The 21,501-nt window shown below is 38.6% G+C and overlaps 2 protein-coding genes across 4 annotated transcripts in view; both read left to right on the top strand.

Annotated features, from left to right (window-relative positions):
• Positions 1 to 21,501, top strand: part of FAM172A (family with sequence similarity 172 member A) — a 406,595-nt gene that overhangs the window by 282,165 nt on the left and 102,929 nt on the right. The window lies entirely within an intron of this gene.
• On the top strand, positions 5,071 to 6,118 carry POU5F2 (POU domain class 5, transcription factor 2). The gene has a single exon (XM_021701802.1). The coding sequence runs from the start codon at positions 5,071 to 5,073 to the stop codon at positions 6,088 to 6,090; it is 1,020 nt and encodes a 339-aa protein (XP_021557477.1). The 3' UTR covers positions 6,091 to 6,118.

Raw genomic sequence — 21,501 nt, 5'->3', positions numbered from 1 at the left:
AATTTATATAATTGGAACGTAAAATCTTAAGTCTGGTACTACCTTTGCAATTTTCCGTGGTCATTATTGCATTTCATGTTACTAAATATAAGTGTTCATTTTCCCCAAAAAGGTATGAATGTCTCTATTTGCCTTACTTTAGCTCATAGTTTCTTAAGGAGATTCCAGGGAAATTCACAGAGGCCCCAAATTTGTGATGGTATTGGCACCAAGATCAATTAATTTGAAATCTCTTTAACAAAGTAATAATTCTCACAGCACCTGAAAGAGTTATCTCCTGTAAACAGAAATTCTATTCTATTCTTCATTTACTTCTCTGAGGTCATGTCACCTCCTGGATTACTGGTTTCATTGGTCATAAGCTGTCATTTCCGTTAGGTGTATTTTACTGTGCAGTATAATGGAAAATTTTTCATTAAACAAGTTGTGTATCTCCTGCTCTAAAGTGTAAGCAGAGTACAAATTTGAATGTAGAAGACAGTGGCTGGAATAATCAATGCAAGAACATCCTTAAAGCTTTCCTTGTGTAACAAGGGCAAACTCAGCTAAAAAGTTTGTTTAAATCCTGCTTGACATAACAAGAACCTTTACACTTTATCTATCTGGGACTATCTGTGAATATACCTGACTCATCACCAGAGTGCCTTTCAACTCAGCCCTATTCAGCTCAATTGCTCTTCCTGCCTTATGCAGACATTTAAAATTCTTTGAGGCTTCTGGTGAAGTCTGTGGAGTTTTTATATTTAATATTATTTTATAGCACGGGAAGTTCATAGTTCATGAATACCACAGCTCCACAAAATATAATGAAGGCTTTTTCCCTGAATACACAAAATCTCTTTGTAGTCTGGCTATGTGGTTGTGTTATATTCATGTCATGAGCTTTTATTTCTAAACAGGAGTTATATCACAGCAGCATTATTATTTTTTTAAATAAAAGAAGTAACACCAAAAAAGTCCTTCTCAATCTGAAAAGAAATTCTATGTTGGCAGCTCTACCACATTCTGGTTTTTCTCTACGTGTTTTAGAAGAGTAAAGAGCATCTCACATTACTGTTATTCACCAAGAGCTGTCCTTTCATCCTGTTCTTGTCCTGTGTTCTCTCCTATACAGAACAGTGCTATTAGCTATTTTGTGAATTTATTTCATAGAGCAATAAGTGATTTTTTTGTAGTGACTACATTGATCTGGTTAACTTTTTCTATGTTATTACAATTTCAGTGTTCTTCATCTATGTCCTTTACCTTCAGGTACCCTTTTTCTTAATTGCTTGACTTATCTTAGATATCTCACTTTGTCTTACAGTTTTCTACTTAAAACACAGATTAACAGTTTAATCATTTTAGTGCATTTTGAGGTAGTTTTCTGTGAACTAAATTGTTGTAAAATGTGGTGCTGATTCTCTCCCTGGAATTGAGAGGCATCTTTTCTTACTATATTCAGCTGCCATAGTTCTCCTGGATGCTTGACTTGACTTCCTAGACCCAGAGAGAAACTTCCCAGTGCCTGGTGTATGGATCTTGTGTCCTGCCTTTGCCTTTTGTCTTGCTCCTTGACTAATGTGGTTCTTGAGGACCTACACCTGCCCTTCAGGTGACAGTGCCTTTACACCCTGATGCTGGACCAGTGCTAAGTTATTAGGACATCTGCAGAGTGGGGAAAAACATGAAATTAGCACCATCTAGTCTACCTTGCCCTCTCAGCCTGACTTGTACATCATTCTTAGATCTTCTGGTCTACTCTGTTGATTTAATAACATGCAAAAAAGCTTGCTTTGCTTTGTTTTTGGAGCCTCTGCTGGAGAAATGAACTTCCTCATATATTCTCAAACAAAGCCCTCTCCTCTGTCTGGAGCATGAGCAGCTTGGAAGAGATGCATTTGGAAAGATGAGGAAGCAAGGATCACCTTCCTAGCCAATAAGATAACTGGTCAACAGGATGGTGTGAGTCAAAGCCAGATCTCCTTCACATCCAGGTGTTTTTATGTGCATACCATACTGAGAATACTGTGTATAGCTCATGCGTTAGCACATCATTTGGCCCATGAGTACAAAATAAATGTGTACCTCTGTAATGTCCATAGGAGGTTTCATCTCTCCTAGGTGGGGGAGCTAAGACATGAACAGCTAACTGTTTAAGACAACCAATTTATGTGAGTGGAAACGCAGTAAGTTCAGGGCCGAGGGAGAGCACTGTGGTCCCTAGTGTATGGGCAAAAGCTTCCAAAGATGAAACTTGAAGCAAACCCTACAAGAATGTTTATAATTAACTTCGCCTCCACTATTTCCTGCTTCTTACCATTAGTGGATCTTGGCAGCTGGTTTTGCCGTCTTAGAATAGAGAATACTTATGGAGAGCCTAATAATATAAACCCTGATGCATTTCTGCTTGAAAGTTCACTTCTCTGAATTCCAAAGATCCTAATAATAGAAAACTGTTAACTTCTCTTTGAGCAAGTGTAGCTGTCCTGTTCTCCTCACAGTTTTTCTTCTTCCCCATTTAGATTATAAATACATGGGAGCCTGGGACCATGTGTTTCTTATCCTTACTTTGTAATTCCCTATGGATAAGACTGGCCCGCTTCGTACATTGTAATCTAATCGCTTGCTAAGAGGTCTCTGTATTTGCTGAAGGTGATGGATTAGCCTTTTGAGTGCCCCAGCCCCAGCAGTGCTGGTTGTCTTGGGCATTCCCAGCACCTGCCTTCTTCTGATCTCTATTTCTCTTCCAACCAACTATGCTGCTGCTTTTTTTCGCTATCACCCCATTTCCATAGCATATTAAATATACTTTTAAGGAGATGTCAAGACTTCCCTTAAGAATATGGGCTTTTATTTGTGACAGCACATAGGCATTAACAGGAGATAGGCATGTTGGCAGATGAAATCTGACCAAGTACAGAGAAAGCCTTAATTGAGAGCACCCAAGTTAATTTTAAAACCCATCAAGTTAACATAGCTTTACTTTTTTAGTTTAGTAAATGTGTTTAGCTACTGTTTTAACTCAGTTAATATAATCTTTCCTCAAATTCAGTTGAATTCACTTTTTTCCAATTCACTAAAAATATTTTTATTCAGCTATTGTTTTTAGACAACTAATGAACCTTTTCTCTGTGGTTCTCTTTTTGCAAATGGACTGGTTTCAATATGTGGGCTTTAATTTATGTAATTGCTCTCTTTTATTCTTCTTTGCGATCCACCTTTCATTCTGTTTGGCAGACACTGGTTGCTTTGTAGTTTTGAAAAAAAAAATACATATAAGTATACCTGGAAAGAATAGATACCAGCAAAATAATTCTTAAGTGAAATTTTGTATATTGTAAACTGTTTTTCATAGACTATCATCTTGAAACCTACTTCAAAGCAAATATGGAAGTCTTCTCATCATTAATGCTGCACAGATTCATTTATTTAACATCAAACAAATATTGATTAACTTCCTACTCTGTGCCAGATAAAGTTCCAGGTGGTGAGGATCTAGCATTGAACCAGACAGACAAGATCCTTGCTCGTTGCCAGCACACGTTCTAGGCAAGGCCACAGTAGAGATGCAGACAACAGTCACATACACAGCCTGTCCAGATAGCAACTGACTTCCCGATTCTTTTTCCCTTTACCATTGCTTCAAAGTCACATCTACAACCTTGTTACCTGTAGTGTTGTGTTGAATCTAGTCTCACAGTACTACTACCTCCATCTATTAAGAGCTGTTTAAGGGCCTTGTTCTAGTACAGGAGAGAAAGAATGGAGAGGCTTCTGACAGGGTCAAGTTTCTTGTTAAGCTGAAACTAAACATGCTGTACTTTCAGAATTGTAAAGGTGAGAATTCATTCACTCATTCAGCAAACGTTTATTTTTTTAAAAGATTTTATTTATTTATTTGACAGAGAGAGACACAGCGAGAGAGGGGACACAAGTAGGGGGAGAGGGAGAGGGAGAAACAGCCTTCCCGCCGAGCAGGGAGCCCGATACGGGGCTCGATTCCAGGGCCCTGAGATCATGACCTGAGCCGAAGGCAGACGCTTAATGACTGAGCCATCCAGGCGCCCTCAGCAAACATTTACTGAACAGTATATCAATCAGGGTTTTATTATGTTCCAAGCTTTATAGCACCTACATGCCCTTAAGTACATCATACTCTAGATGGAGGGAGAGAGACATAAAATAAATAATTGCTGATAAATGTTACAATTAAAACATATACCAAGTACAAGGAGAGCACCACAGAAGCAGGAACTAACTCTGCCTGGGGTAGGGATAGGGGAGTCTGATACTGGTGAATCAGGTATTGAAGGAAGCATCTTCAATGGGGAACAGCAGGTGGGGCCCATTCTGAGACCTGTCTCCAGAGGGGGGAAGGATGAAACATAGAGGTCTCTGTTGTTTGTGGAGACTAGACCATAAAGCTGAGGTGGGATGCAGAGCAAACAACTGGAAGGGTTGGGAGTGGGGGAGGGAACGGGACATGAATTAATCAAGAAAGCCCCAATGAGAGAGTACAATCTGGCAAAGCAAGGGGGTTGGGGGTTGAAGCTAATAGTAAACTGATGGACACTAGAAGAAATTTAGGCAGGGATGCTTAGGTTTCTTAAGGCACAGGAACTGAAGATGTGCAAAGGGAGGTTATTGGCAGTATTGTGACCACAATGATAGCAGTGAGGGGACAGTTAATGAACTGAGGGGTAGTCCCAGCAATACCTGGCATAATAGATGTTCAATAAATATTTGTGAAGCCAGAAGGGGCTGTTCCTCTACAGATAATGTGGAGGAAAGGGATGAGATACCAGAGTTCTGAAGAGCTCTTAGTAAATGCCTAGATTCCCCTCTGGGAGAGGATCCCAGAACCCTTAGAAGTACAAAGCCCACTCCTTTAATCCTGGAGACCCAAGGGATTACCCGGAAGTCTACCAGATTTCCCCACCACTGCACGCTCCTGGCCTGTTTCTCTCACCTGCACCTCCATCTCTGCCCACTGGGGGGCGGGGCTCGAGGGCAAGGCTGGTGGCTGCTCTGAAGCCTCGAGAGCCATCAGTTCCTACCAGACTCCCTGCTCGGGTGTGGTCTTACCCCATGGCCCGACACAGGCCCTCAAACTTCTCCCCACTGCCAGGCAGTGGTAGGGGCGGGCCCACAGGGCCAATGCCTGTGCGGGTTGACGCTCCGCTCTGGTTGAGTGCCCAGGCAGCTCCCCGCATGCTGATGGTCCGGCCAGGGATCGGGCCGGGGGCCAGCCCAGGCCCTGAGGGGTGGAAGGTGCCCCTGGGTCCACCACCGTACAAATTCTACAGCGGGATGGCACCCCGCAGGCCCAGAGTCGGAGCTGGTGAGGCTGGGCCCCGTTTCCGGAGCCCCTCGGAGGGCGCCTTCCCGAGGCCCTACATCATCCTGCGGTGCACCCCGAGTTCGGCGCTGCCAGAGGATGTCTCGGCCATAGAGAAAGAGATGGAGCAGCTGGCCAAGGAGCTGAGGCAAAAGAGGATGGCCCTGGGGTACTCGCAGGCCGACGTGGGGTTCGCCTTGGGGGCTCTTTTTGGAAAGGTGCTTAGTCAGACAACCATCTGCCGCTTCGAGTCCCAGCAGCTCAGCCTTACCAACATGTGGAAGTTGCGACCACTGCTGAAAATGTGGCTGGAGGAAGTGGACACCAAGAACTTTCTGGGCTTATGCAAAATGGAGATGATCCTGCGGCAGGCTCGGAAGCAGAGACGGGCAAGCAGGGAGAGTCGCATCCAAAACAATCTGGAGCAACTCTTCTTGCAGTGCCCGAAGCCCACACCCCAGCAGATCAGCTGCATCGCTGGGCAGCTCCGACTGCAGAAGGAACTGGTCCGAGTTTGGTTCTATAACCGAAGCAAGATGGGTGGTCAGCCAGCCATTGATTTCTGCCCACCGGAGGAAGTGGGGGCAGCCGGGCCTCCTTTCGCAGGGGGACCCGTGTGCTTTCCCCCTGCATCGGGGCTCCATTTTGAGTTCCCCCACTACAAAGAGCCCTACTTTATACCCATGTACTCCCCTACCCCTTTCCCTGTGGCAGGGACCCCCCTCTCTGCCCCAGCCACTGCTCAGGGCCACCCCAGGCTTTCAAACTGAGGGGCCCTGCCCTTCTGGGGAGGGTTGAATGGGGAAATGGGTTCCTAAGGTTCATTTCAGGGTTGTTAACATTAAGGGCTCCATTCACTGTCTAAAGAAGTTAAGAATACTTAAGGGATGAGTTGGGAGTTGTTTAGGAAATTTGGGGGAGGGAAGTTGAAGTTTATTAACTCCATTGTTTTTACCTAGCATTGGTTTTAAGGTACATTACAATACATATATGGTTTCGGATATTTTGTTTCTCTCTTTTTTTTTAATTAATCAGAAATTAATTGTGTCTGTTATTCCTTGTGGTTATCAGTAAACATAGGGATTTTTTTCTTATAAACACGATATTGAGTGAAAAACTCAAGTCACAGAAGATTATTTCAGTATACCATTTTTTATCAAAAACCAGCAGAACTTTATGTAAATATAAACACGGGTTCCAAGATAATAGTAACCTCTGGGGAAAGGTTTGAGGTTGGGATAGGGCAGGAGTACATAAAACCTACCCAGAGCCCTTGCTAAAACACAGGAGTTTTCTTGTTCTTCTCCCTTTCTTGAAAGATGCATTTCTTTTCTAATTCACCTTCTCATTTAGAGTGCTCAGCTTCCAGTGGAGGTCTCAGTCCAGCTCTCCACCCTATGGAATCCCACTAGTTATCTCCTAACTGCCACAGTCATTGTATTTGGAACCCCTTTGTTACTGAGGTTGGCATGCTGAACAGCGCTAGCTCAGCCCCAGCTCCAGCTTACTTCTCTGGTTTTCAGCTCTGTTTGGTTTACTACCTGGGGATGTTACTTTTTTTTGAACCCAGATATGCTACTTAGAGAATATCTGCAATGGTTGAGTCAACATTCCCTGGTGGCTTGTGTGATGGTTCATCCTATATCACTTTTCCAATCACTTCTATGAAATTGGTCTTTTCTAGTTTTCTACTTCTACATTGGTAAATTTTGGTCATCATATACTAAACAGAAATCATTTTTCTGTGTTTGTACTTCTGCTGCCATAAACCTGCATGTAATATTTATTGCTTTATAATTCCATCACTAAATATTATATCTGAGTTTATGTCTTCTATTTAATTACTATTCCTGTCAATTTTTTCTTTCTCTACTTTTTTTCCCTTAATCAGTTTTTACAAAGAATTTATCTATAGATATTTACAAAGAACAAGTCTTTTTAAAAATTTTCTTATTTACTGCTCTTTTTATTTTCTAATTGGTTAACTTCTAGCTTTTATTTTTATTAATTGCTTTTTTCTAGTTTTCTCTGGTTTCTTCCAATGTGTATTTTTCCTTCTTGTCAGTGTTCAAAGATAAAACACTGACAGTACACATAGGTTCATGAAAATGGAGATAAACTTCACTTACTTATAGATTCAATAGGTGACTAATCACTCACTCATGGACTATCCCACTAAAAGTCACATAGCACCAGTCCCATTTCTTCCTTTTCCCATACAGCCCTTCTGGACAGCCTTGAAAGGGAGATGTTTCTTCAGAGGGCCAGGTGGTATTTAACGACAGGATGAACCGTTGTGGTTGTGTCAACATTTGGCTCCTAAAAGCTGTGAGGAGGCTCTGACCCGAATTCTGCAGCCCCTGCGTATTTGGAGAGATGGTAATGGGCTCTCCATCTCAGGGAATGGCTCCGAGGGTCCACCTCAGCACCTGCACAGCTGCAGCATTCACACAGCTGCCGCGCCTCGGCTTAGGCAAACACCACTGTGTGTCACTGATCAGCCCTCACATAATTTAAAATGAGATTTTTCCATCACTGCTCCTCTTGACTTGACTATGAAGAGAGAAAAGGCTGGACCATGGGGCAACTTTGACCTTTAAAGAATTTCATATTTTTCAAAGATTTAAGATTCTGAGTAGAAACCTCAATAATAAAATCCTTCAAAACTGAGAAGGAGCTGTCCTTTGAGTTGGGAGAAAACCAACAGTGTGGTGTCAGTGCTGAACAGGGTCAAATATACAGAAATCAAGTAACAAAATCAAGTGAGATCTACCACAACAGTAACAAAGGTATCCGTGGTACCATTAGTGAGAACCAGTCTCCGTGGAGTAGTTGGTAGAGGCAAATGTCAAACAACAGTCCAGACGCTTCCTACTTGCCAGATTTCCCCCTAACTTCAATTAAAAACACAGATTCCAACCACTCAAGATCTTCACCATCATTCTGAAATATTCGTTAACAAATGTTTCCTTTAATCTCGTGTTTTCTTAAGACAAGGCAAGTATTCTTAACCTGATGATGCCGAACCCCTTTAAAGCACAGGCAGAATAGTGTGTTTGTACATATGTGCATCTTTAAAGATGGTGATGATAGCTTTTATCACTTTCTCAAAGGAGACACGACTCTTTGTAGATCTACAGTTTCAGAATTTTAGAAACACATTCCCTTTGGCCACCTCACTTTCAAGAGTTTTCCCTTGACCCAGTACTGGCCTAACAAGTAATTTGTGGTTTTCTTTGAATCTGTATTTTCTGGGTATCTCTAGCTCAGCATAGAATAGAGGACCTGAATCACTTCTTATGTAAGTCTTTCAAATTCAGAATAAATGTTGTGTTAATTATTGCCTTTATTGTTCTTATACTTTTATCAATCCTTGACACTTTAGTTAATTCCTATCATAAAGAACAATTTCTCTGTTCCCAGAATCTTTCCTATCTATTGTCTAAGAAGACATGAAGTGTTAGGATATCTTGCTCTTGAAATAGCATCTAAATATTTTCTATAATTTCACATTTTTGATTTATACATACATACATCTTTGTTTATTATACTAAAACTGTGTCATGGGATTTATTTTTCAGTATAGCCACTTTTGTTTATAGCTTTCTTCCAGAAATCGTCTTGCTTACTAAACAGTATTAGTTTGCTTGGCAGAACCTGTTCACGATGAATTTTTTTAGAGTACAAAATTGTATTATCAGTGTAAAACAGTGTTTTGAAAGTGAAAACTGCAGTGCCATTCCAATAAAATCCTAGTGGAATATGAGAGCTATTACTTGACAAAGTGATTGTAAACTGAAAGAATAAAACTTAGGAAAATAAGAAAATTTTGAAGAAAAGAGTTAGGGTGGCCTTGTCCTACCAACTGTTACGAAACTACAATAATTTCAACAGTATGTGGTGCTTATGGACAAAAATAACAGAAACGAGTATTTGGCTATTCCATTTTGTGGGAATGTGAATTGGTGCAATCTTCATGAAAGGCTATTGGGTAATTCATATGGGAAGTTTTTAAAATGTGATTTTTCTTTGGCCAATCATTTCAACTTTATTGGATTTTTATAAGAAAATAATTGTGTGTGCAAAATTTAGCAGTAAGGGTGGTCATTACAGCATTTTTTTAAACAACAAAAAGTTGTTAAAACTAAATGTTCAACAAAGGGAAAGTAAATAAAAAGGAACACCATATATGGTAAAAAATTGTGTTATGGAGCTACAGTTTTGACAAAGGTCAGAATAGATTATTGAGTGAGGCAAAAGAGTTTCTTAAGCTTTATGATACTTCTTATTTTTTTAAGGAAAAAGGTATGTTACATATACAAATCTATATATAAATATGTATCATTGGTGATTTTTATAAAATTGTTTTGCTATATATATTACACAGTAAACATATTTAAGCAAAACTTCTAAAGGAAGGTGCTAGGAAATCTAGGGTTCCTAAAAATATTCATTCTTCTAGTCTTTTTATCTCTAAAATTGTAATTTTTCATTGTAAAGCAATATTTTGGAATAATAAATTTGACCTTTTCATTTTTAGTCAGATTTGTAGTTTCTTTAAAAAGAAAGGCAGTTCTCTAAACAGAGGAGTATTGGGATATATCTGTTAGGGAGACACTGCTAAAAATTAGGTTTGTTTTTTTTTAAATCAGATGCCCATTAATGTTAAAGAGCTGTAGTGTAGCTCAGTGAGTGAGGACACCTGCCATATGTCTGTTTTCCTGCACAACATGGTAACTTACAATTACACTCAGTGTGTTTATATACCTCAGTGGTGTTAACCCATATTTAGAATATAATATAAACCCAAATCATTTTCATGTTTCTGAATGTTTACTTTTCAATTTTAAAAGCCATTTGAAAATATCGAAATCCTGGTTTTATCACAGTAGAATCCTCCCTACTTACCATATTTGAAGAAACCGAACAGATATAAATGAGATCTATAGATTTCTAGGTTTGAAGGCAGGGGCAGTTCTTGTGATTACAGCCCCAGCCAGTTGAAAGATGAACTGTCATGAAATGAACCTACCCCATTATCCAGTAAAATCCTTAAAACAAAGCATTAGCATTATCATGGTTGCACCAGTGAAGAGAAGCATTACAAGAAGCTGTTGAAGAGACCATGTGGTTTACCTACAGGGCTGTCTTCAGAAAACAGTGCAGCACTTCAGTCTGTTGGGCTGCTGCCCTGCCACCTCACTTTCAGCTGGGAACCCTGCTGTGAATTCTGCTAAAGGCAAAATTAGCTACTTTGGCATTGAACTTCGGCTTCTTAGGCTTTCATCCCCCAGTTTCCAACAAAATGATGAAGTACAAACCAACTTCACTTAATACTGTTGACTCTTCTACTGCCTGCCTGCCAAAGACCGGGGTTGGAAAAGGAAAAATGGAGGCCTTCCTGAGAATTCACTACATTTTGGATTCAATATTCACTTCTAACAATGCTCAACCTGTTAAATCACATCTTCTCCAAAAGAGTAACTGCACTGTTTAATAATTCGTCTTCTTCTTCCTCCCAGGATGTGTGGTGTAGACCTTCTTTTAGATCTTGGTGCAATGGCCAGGGCAGTATATAAGATGCCTTAAGTTGATTTCTTATCTTAGAATCTTAGAATGGATGATAATGTTCCTGGAACAGCTGTAAAACTTTGAATACTATTGACTGCATAGTGGGCAAATCTTAATATATACCTTTTTATTGAAAGACAGTTTGTTTCAATATACCATTTATTAGTTTGCTAGGGTTGCCATAACAAGAACTCCACCTTGGGGAGCTTAAAGAACAGAAATTTATTTTTTTCATCGTTCTGGAGGCTGGATCAAGATGTGGGCAAAGTTGGTTCCTTCTGAGGGCTCTGAGGGAAGGATGTGTATCAGGGTTATAGATGGCTGCCTTCTCCCTGTGTCTTCTCATTATCTCCCTTGTGTACATATCTGTGTCCAGATTTCCTCTTCGTATAAGGACACCAATCACTGGATTATGGGCCTACCCTAATGACCTCATTTTAACTTAATTATATCGCTCTAAATATCTCCAAATAAGGTCACAGTCTAGGGTACTGCAGATTAGGACTTCAATGTATGAATTTTTGTGGGGAAACAATTCAGCTCGTAGCACCAGCCCAATTAAAATTTCATCTGGATTTAATTATTCATTAACATATTCATTCAGCAAATATTAATTGAATACCCTTTATAACATGTAGTGTCCTAGATGCTAAGATGTAGTAGTGACCAAAAACAGGCCCATCCTGACCTTCAAGGAGCTTAAAGTATGGTTAGGCATCTACATTAAGCAAATAAACATATGATTATAACTTGTAATAAATACTATGGGATATCAGGTGGGGTGCTGTCTTAATTTAGATTGATGTTTATAGTCCTTTTATAATACGCAAGTATTGCCTCTGCTAACATCAGTGTTAACAAATATTCCATACCAGAGGACCTACCTGCAGAGGAAGTGTGGTCCTATAGCCAAGGCATAGATTGGGACACAGGCATTCCTGGGTTAAAATCCCAGCTCAGTAACCTACGGTCTGTGTTACTCTAAATGAGTTACTTCTTTCAGCCCCAGAGTCTCTGTAAAATATGTCTGGCAATCCACAGGGTGAGAGAGTTGATAAAAGCATAAAGTTAGGTAATATAGAAAGAAACCCCTAGGACTTCCCTTTTATACACTAGACACTCAATAATTTGTCTCTCCAGGGGCGCCTGGGTGGCTCAGTCAGTTAAGCATCTCACTCTTGATTTCGGCTCAGGTCATGATCTCAGGGTTGTGAGATTGAGCCCCACGTCAGGTTCCAGCTCCAGCTCCAGCTCCAGCTGGGCATGGAGCCTGCTTAAGATTCTCTCTCTCCCTCTGCCCGTCCCCTTCTCTCTCCCTCTCTAAGAAATAATAATAATTTTTCTCTCCATTGTGTTTCCACTGTGTGTTGTCTGTGCTTTATTTATATCTCATAAATCATTCCTTTGCATACCTAGGAACTTTCACATAGTAGGTACTCAATGATTAATAGCCAAAACTGAATAAATAAGAAAACAAAAAGTAGAGACAATAGTCTCAGTTGCCAGAAACCTTACTATCTGATACTGGGAAATGACTTTTGAAATTTGTTACAATTGGAAAACAGTTATAAAGTCCATTTCCTCGGCTGTCAAATAACAACTAGGTAAAGCAACAGATGATAGGGTTTTGACTCGAAAGATGTAGATGAAGACTTTTTGAAAACCCAGTGTTGAATAATTGAAAGGAATGGTCTCTGAAGTTGTCTCTAGCCTGTAGTAACTGTATGACTGTCCATGAATAAGAACAAAACAGTGCACCACAGATTGAATATGGGGGCTATAAGGAGACAAAGTGTAGGAATGGACAGAGTAGTATTTGTTTGCGAGGGCTGCTGTAGCGAAGTACCGCAGATTGGGTGGCTAAAGGAACAGAAATGTATTGTCTCACAGTTCTGGAGACTCAAAGTCCACGATCCAGGGGTGGGCAGGGTTGGTTCTTTCTGAGGGCTGTGAAGGAGAATCTGTTTCAGACCATTTTTATAAGGACAGCAGTCACATTGGGTTAGGGCCCGCCCTAATAATGTCATTTAATTACTTCTGTGAAGGCCCTATCTCCAAATAAGGTCACATTTTGGGATGCTGGGGGTCAAGACTTCAAAATACAAATTTCGGCAGGACATATTTCAACCCATAACACCACCACTCCTGATACAGAGAAAATACAAGTGTGGATTGTGGGGGAGGTATAGGAAGGCAAAGAGACTTGTTTATTTTTTCCTACAAAGGAGTTTAATAAGAGGTAGTGTGATGGAAAGAAAAGAGCAGTAGCCATAGAATCAAGCAGTCCCAGATCTGCATCCTGTCTCCGGGCCATTCACTTAGGTAGTATCACCACTCCAGGGGTCCCCCTCAGGAACGTTTCAGGAAAAATAACATTTCTCCCATCCCAACCAGTAACTTTATGGCCTGAGAAATTACAGTAGCTACTTACTTTTATCTGTTTTAGGAGTAGAACAATTGGACTCTCATCAGTGAGTTTGAGAGGTATTATCTTAGGAAGAAAATTTTGGGTATTTTTTGCTTCCAGTGCTGGTTGGATTTAAAAAAAAGGAAGGGAGGGAGGGAGGAAGGGAGGAAGAAAACTTTGGATATTTTGATAAAGATATGATTCTTACTTTCTCAAAAAAAAAAATGATACGTGAACCTATTGAGAAAGCCCTGTCACTTTCCACTAAGCATTGTCCGCCACTAATTTCATCAAGCTAATGTAATAGGACAGTCAAGTGACTTGCCTTTAATTTGTTATGATTGTGTTATATTTATGAAAAGCAGAGCTAAAACAGCTGATAGCAAGTATTTAGACACTGATTGTTTTCATAAATAGTTTTAAGACTATTGCTAAATCTAAGTAGACACCGAGTAAGTTTTCTCAGTACATGAAGTGTAAATCATTCTTTCTGTAATAATAAGTCATTAAGTACATGCAAATACTATAGATTATCATCTCATTTCACACATATTTTTATGGCACTTGTCTGATTGTAAATATGTATTACCTTTGAGATTTAAACTAAAGAGAAGTGAGAAGAGACTTATCGTACAGGGATTTATTGTGTTCTTTTCTCTCCTGAAAAGGCAATCACACCAACACTATAGGTAGGAAAGAATATTTTGCTGTTTCTGTGTCACATCATTAAAGTAGTTAATCTAAAGCCATAAATTTTTGTCTTCTGGGCCAAGAAATTTTAAGTAAAATACTAACAAAAATGTTATGCTTTTAAATGAGAAGTGAAAGAATCTTTATCCTTTTCATTTGAGTTTCCAGAAATGGCACACTCCATAAAAAATTGTATCATTTTTATTTTTAAACTGAGTTTCTTGCATTAGTCAGTAAACAATTTATTTGGTGAACATTCTCTGTGCACATATATACACCATGTGAACATTTAGGAAACAGAAGGTACTTGAATTTGTGAGATTTAAATATTTTCTCACAGTTGATCCAGTGATACTGCAGTTGAAATAAAACCACATATAAATGAAATACCACTTTCTACTAAAAAGCAAGTATAGATTTTCTATCATTGTTTTAATGAAAACAATAATGATTCCATGTATTCAATGGACTATCTTATAAATCTTGAGCATGTTTATCTCCATGTACATTCTAAGACTCACCCGTAAAACTCCACCTGTCCTAATCACAAATATGCATATACATTTAATTACATTATCTGACCACATATTTTTATAGTCTTGCAAATACTATTTTGAAAGTGTAGATAAAGCAATGATTTCATTTCTCACTGTTCTAAAAACATGTGCATATATGTACTGATATTCATATAAATACATTACATAAAATATGAGCTATGTAGATCAAAGGTAACGCACCAGAACACGACAAGTAAAAGGATTACAACCAGGGAAGCAGCTTTTGGCCACCTCACCGACATCTTTGCTGTGGCCCACAAATCCACTCCTGTACTTCCTCAGTGACTGAGTATCTACTAAGCACGTGTTCAGGGGCAAGCACTGAAGATTCAGAATTAGAACAAGGAACACATAGTCTAGATAGAGGAGAGAAGTGAGAAAACCAAGGATCATCTCACGAGGTGGCCAGTGTTAAAGGAATGGGCAAAAGAACGGCACAGAGAAAGGAGCACATAACTCAGTGAGAGATAACTGGGAACGTTACTAAAAGCCGGGACAACCTGAACTGAGACTTGCAGGATAAGTAAGAGCTGTTAAGTGGAGAAGACCAAAGTCAGGAATGAAAGAAAAAGTGAAAAGAGTTTGTTTTGACTAAAAATCTAGGCTATGATTAGTTACTACAATTGAGAGTTAAATGCAGTGGTTAAAATCCTGGCAGCCATAGCAAATAAGTTACATAGTTCTCAGTAAATGAAGCTGATTACATGAATCTTCCAGAATGTATTAGGAGAAACACTTTATTTTATTTTTATTCCAGTATAGTTCACATACGATGTTATATTAGTTTCAGGTGTACAATATAGTGATTCACCAATTCTATACGTTACTCAGTGCTCATCACCCATCCCCCCACTCATCTCCCCTCCGGTAACCATCAGTTTGTTCTCAATAGTTAAGAATCTGTTTTGGGGGGGGCACCTGGGTGGCTCAGTCAGTTAAGCGTCTGCCTTCGGCTCACGTCACGATCCCAGCGTCCTGGGATCGCGCCCCGCATCGGGCTCCCTGCTCAGCGGGAAGCCTGCTTCTCCCCCTCCCACTCCCCCTGCTTGTGTTCCCTCTCTCACTGTGTCTCTCTCTGTCAAATAAATAAATAAATTTAAAAAAAAAGAATCTTTTTTGGTTTGTCTCTTTCCTTTGTTCATTTGTTTTGTTTCTTAAATTACACAAATGAGTGAAATCATACCATATTTTTCTTTCTCTGACTGGCTTATTTAGCTTAGCATTATACTGTCTAGCGCCATCCATGTTTTTGCAAATGTTAAGATTTCATTCTTTTTCATAGCTGAATAATATTCCATTGGATATATATACCACTTCTCTCTCTCTCTTTTTTGGTTTCAAGTTTTTATTTAAATTCTAGTTAATTAACATACAGTGTAATATTAGTTATAGGAATAGAATTTAGTGATTCATCACTTACATTAACACCCAGTGCTCATCACAATAAGCGCCCTCCTTAATACCCATCACCCATTTGGCCCACCCCCACACCCCACCTCCCCCCCAGCTACCTTCAGTTTGTTCTCTGCAATTAAGAGTCTGTTTTATGCTTTGCCTCTCTCTCTATTTTTTCTTTCCCCTATGTTCATCTGTTTTGTTTCTTAAATTCCACATATGAGTGAAATCGTACAGTATTTGTCTTTCTCTGACTTATTTTGCATAGCAAAATACACTCTAGTTCCATCCACGTTGTTGCAAATGAGAAGATTTCATTCTTTTTGATGGCTGAGTAACATTCCTGTGTGTGTGTGTGTGTGTGTGTGTATGTGTGTGTGTGTATACACTACCTCTTCTTTATCCATTTATCAGTTGATGGACATTTGAACTTCTTCCGTAATTTGGCTATTGTTGATAATGCTGCTATGAACATTGGGGTGCATGTGCCCCTTCAAATCTGTATTTTTTTATCTTTGGGTAAATACCTAGTAATGCAATTGCTGGATTGTAGGGTGGTTCTATTTTCAACTTTTTGAGGAACCTTCCTACTATTTTCCACAGTGGCTGCACTAGTTTGCATTCCCACCAACAGTGCAAGAGGGTTCCCCTTTCTCCACATCCTTCCCAACATCTGTTGTTTCCTGTACTGATAAATGTAGTCGTTCTGACAAATGTGAGGTGGTATCTCACTGTAGTTTTGGTTTGTATTTCCCTGATGATGAGTGATGTTGAGCATCTTTTCATGTGTCTGTTAGCTATCGGTATGTCTTCTTTGGAAAAATGTCTATCCCGTCATCTGTGAATAGTGTAAGTTTGACTTCTTCCTTGCTGATTTGGATGCCTTTTATTTCTTTTTGTTGTCTGATTGCTGAGGCTAGGACTTCCAGTTCTATGTTAAATAACAGTGGTGAGAGTGGACATCCGTGTCTTATTCCTGACCACAGAGGAAAAACTGTCAGTTTTTCCCCCATTGAGGATATTAGCTGTGGGTCTTTCATATGTGGCCTTTATGATGTTGAGGTGTGTTCCCTCTATCCCTACTTTGTTGAGGGTTTTTATCAAGAATAAATACTGTACTTTCTCAGATGCTTTTCCTGCATCTGTTGAGAGGGCCGTATGATTCTTACCTTTCTTTTATTTAATGTGGTTCATGACAATTTATTTGCAAATATTGAATCACCTTTGCAGCCCAGGAATAAATCCTACCTGATCATGGTGAATGATTCTTTTAATGTACTGTTGGATTGGACTTGCTGGTATTTTGTTGAGAATTTTTACATCCATGTTCATTGGAGACAGTGGCCTGTATGTAATTCTCTTTTTTAGTGGGGTCTGTATGGTTTTAGAATCAAGGTAATGCTGGCCCTGTAGAATGAGTTTGGAAGTTTTCTTTCCATTTCTTTTTTTTGGAACAGTTTGTGAAGAACGGGTATTAACTCTTCTTTAAATGTATGGTAGAATTCCCCTGGGAAGCCATCTGACCCTGGACTTTTGTTTGTTGGGAGATTTTTGATTCCTGATTCAATTTCTTTGCTGGTTATGGGTCTGTTCAAATTTTATTTTTCTTCCTGTTTCAGTTTTGGTAGTTTATATGTTTTTAGCAATTTACGCAATAAAATACATTTAGCGGTTTTTAACAATTTATGCAATTGCACAATTTGTTGGCATGTAACTTTTCATAATATTCCCTTATAGTTGTTTGTATTTCTGTGGTGTTGGTTGTGATCTCTCCTCTCTCGGTCATGATTTTATTTATTTGTGTCCTTTCTCTTTTCTTTTTGATAAGTCTGACTAGGGTTTTATCAATTTTATTAATTCCTTTGAAGAATCAGCTCCTATTTTCATTGATCTGTTCTATTATTTTGTTTCTATTTCATTTATTTCTGCTCTATTCTTTAGTATTTCCCTTCATCTGCTGGCTTTAGGCTTCATTTGTTCTTTTTCTAGCTCCTTTAGGTGTAAGGTTAGGTTTTGTATTTGAGATTTTTCTTGCTTCTTGTAGTAGGCCCTGTTTTGCTATATACTTCCTCCTAGACTGTTTTTTGCTGCATCCCAAAGGTTTTGGACCATCACGTTTTCATCCTCATTTCTTTCCATGTATTTTTTTCTCCTTTAATTTCCTGGTTGACCCATTCATTATTTAGTAGAATATTCTTTAAACCTCCATGTATTTGTGGTCTTTCCAAATTTTTTCTTGTGGTCGATTTCAAGTTTCATAGTGTGTGGTTAGAAAATATGCATGTATACCATTTCTTCTTTCTCGAGACAAACTCGAGCTGCTTCCATAATTTGGCTATTGTAAATAATGCTGCAGTAAACATAGGAATGCATATATCTTTTTGAATTAGTGTTTTCATATTCTTTGGGTAAATACCCAGTAGTGGAATTATTGGCTCATATGGTAATTCTGCTTTTAGTTTTTTGAGGAACTTCCATATTGTCTTCCACAGTGGCTGCGCCAGTTTGCATTCCCACCAACAGTGCACGAGGGTTCTTTTTTCTCCACATCCTCACCAACCCTTGTTTCTTGTGTTTTTGAGTTTAGTCTTTCTGACAGGTATAAAGTGATATATCATTGTGGTTTTGATTTGCATTTCCCTGATGATGAGTGATATTGAGCATCTTTTCATGTGTCCATTCGCCATCCATATGTCTTTTTTGGAGAAATGTCTGTTCATTTCTTCTGCCCATTTTTAAATTGGATTATTTTGGTGGGTATTGAGTTTTATAAGTTCTTTATAGATTTTGGATACTAACCCTTTATCGAACATGTCATTTGCAAATACCTTCTCCTATTCAGTAGGTTGTCTTTTAGTTTTGTTAATTGTTTCCTTTGCCTGCAGAAACTTTTTATTTTGATGATGTCCCAATAGTTTATTTTTGCTTTTGTTTCCCTTGCCTCAGACATATCTAGAAAGATGTTGCTATGGCCGATGTCAGAGAAATTACTGCCTGTGTTCTCTTCTAGGATTTTTACGGTTTCAAGTCTCACATTTAGGTCCTTAATCCATTTTGAGTTAATTTTTGTGTATGGTAAAAGTGGTCCAGTTTCATTCTTTTGCAGGTATCTGTCCAGTTTTCCCAACACTATTTGTTGAAGAGACTTGTTCCCATTGCATGTTCTTGCCTTCTCTGTTGAAGATTAATTAACCATAGAATCATGGGTTTGTTTCTGGGATTTTATACTGCTCTTTTGATCTATGTGTCTCTTTTTGCACTAGTACCATACTATTTTGATTTCTACAGTTTTGTGGTGTGACCCAGATTCTGGATTTGTGATACCACTAGGGTTATTTTTCTTTTTCAGGATTTCTTTGGCTATTTGGGTCTTTGTGGTTCCATATAAATTTTGCATTTGTTCTAGTTCTGTGAAAAATGCTGTTGGTGTTTTGATAAGGATTGCATTAAATTTGTAGATCACTTTGGGTACATTGGACATTTTAATAATATTCGTTCTTCCAATCCATAAGCATGGAGTATCTTTCCCAGGATAAATATTTTCTTAACATTAAATTTAAAGATTTATATATCATTCTTAAGGGGACAATGAACAACACAATAGATAATTTCTTTAATTATAGTATTTTTGTTAATGTTGTTAGTTAAGACAAAAAATTATTCTTCATATAGCTGGTTTTTTGTTTTGTTTTGTTTTTTAGTTTTATCTCAAAGTATTTTATTATGTTACATTACATTACAATGTTACAAAACATTACATCATTAGTTTTTGATGTAGTGTTCCATGATTCATTGTTTGCATATAACACCCATTGCTCCATTCAGCACGTGCCCTCTTTAATACCCATCACCAGGCTAACCCATCCTCCCACCCCCCTCCCCTCTAAAACCCTCAGTTTGTTTTTCAGAGTCCATCGCCTCTCATGGTTTGTCTCTCCCTCCGATTCCCCCCCCTTCATTCTTCCCCTCCTTCTATTTTCTTCTTTTTTTTTTTTTTTTAACATATAATGTATTATTTGCTTCAGAGGCACAGGTCTGTGATTCAACAGTCTTACACAATTCACAGCACTCACCATAGCCCATACCCTCCCCAATGTCTATCACACAGCCACCCCAACCCTCCCCCCCACCACCACTCCAGCAACCCTCAGTTTGTTTCCTGAGATTAAGAATTCCTCATATCAGTGAGATCATATGATACATGTCTTTCTCTGATTGGCTTATTTCACTTAGCATAATACCCTCTAGTTCCATCCACATCATTGCAAATGGCAAGATTTCGTGTTTTTTTGTTTGATGGCTTCATAATATTCCATTGTATATATATATATACCACATCTTCTTTATCCATTCATTTGTTGATGGACATCTTGGCTCTTTCCGTAGTCTGGTTATTGTGGACATTGCTGCTATAAACATCGGGGTGCACGTACCCCTTTGGATCACTACATTTGTATCTTTGGGATAATGCCCAGTAGTGCAATTGCTGGGTTGTAGGGTATGGCTGGTTTTTATAATGACTATTGACAGATAGCCTAAGTCTTAATGCTGATATCTGAGCTTCTGAAGGCCTTTCTTCTGGGAACTAAAATAATTTAGTACTAACATAAAGCTTACTGATGGTTTGCCTTGGCACTACAGATCAGCAAATCTACAGAGAGTAATAATCAGCAGATCCGTTGGTCTATTGTTCAGTTGGAGTCAGTTACCTCCATCAGGCTTTTGATAAAAAGCTGTTTCCTTTAAGTTTATTACAATATCATAAACACTGGAAAGATTTTGGTTATTGAAAAAAAAAAATCAGGCACCAAAGACTATGTGTTAAGTAGTAGTCTAGTTTCCTTTGTTTGCAAAAATACATTTGATTAGGAACCCCAGTTGACTGTCATGGAACACTCTTATACTCTCTCTGCCATGATACTGAAGATCGATATGTACCTAAGTTTGCGTACCAGACAATTTACTTAAGATAAATAATTAATCCAACTGTGCTTTATTCTCATATGAAATAAAAATGATTGATGTACTCCCATGCAGAGTCATTCTTAGAACTTCCCCAAAAAATCCTCATAAAAATCATTGAAAAGTACTTAGCAAGGCATAAAGAACAATGTAATGCTTCATAATGGTCTTTTTTGTAAAAAACAAAAACAAATATCAATCTTTAATTATTATTTATTATTATTATTTAAATCTAATATTGCTTCCATCCATGAATATTGAAATGTTTTCACTCGTATAGTAATTCTTACAAAGCTACCTAAAATGAGTCCTTGGTATCAATGTAGAATTTGAAGACTAGGTTTTTTTGCCCAAATCATGCAAACTCACCAGTTTCAGAGCCATCAATAAACACATGTGTCTTGATATCCATGCTTTGTCTTTAAGTACCAAGTGACACTTTTTAGCATAAGTTATTTCAGCAGACAAATTTTGTTTTGAAGACTGGCCAGAAATCTATTAGGATGCAGCATTGATAGATCTTTTTCTTATGAATATATATTATCTCTGAAAATCCCCAAAGTGTGTATGATGAAATAGTCATTAGGTGAATAATTTTG

The sequence above is a fragment of the Neomonachus schauinslandi genome, chromosome 7 (assembly GCF_002201575.2).
Source record: "Neomonachus schauinslandi chromosome 7, ASM220157v2, whole genome shotgun sequence".
Classification (NCBI taxonomy): Eukaryota; Metazoa; Chordata; class Mammalia; order Carnivora; family Phocidae; genus Neomonachus; species Neomonachus schauinslandi.
The sequence above is the reverse complement of the archived record's forward strand: the minus strand, read 5'-3'. Positions and strand labels throughout refer to the sequence as shown.

What these genes read in the sequence shown, in the direction of transcription:
- POU5F2 (XM_021701802.1), top strand. Translation starts at nt 5,071, where the DNA reads ATGGCCCGACACAGGCCCTCAAACTTCTCCCCACTGCCAGGCAGTGGT.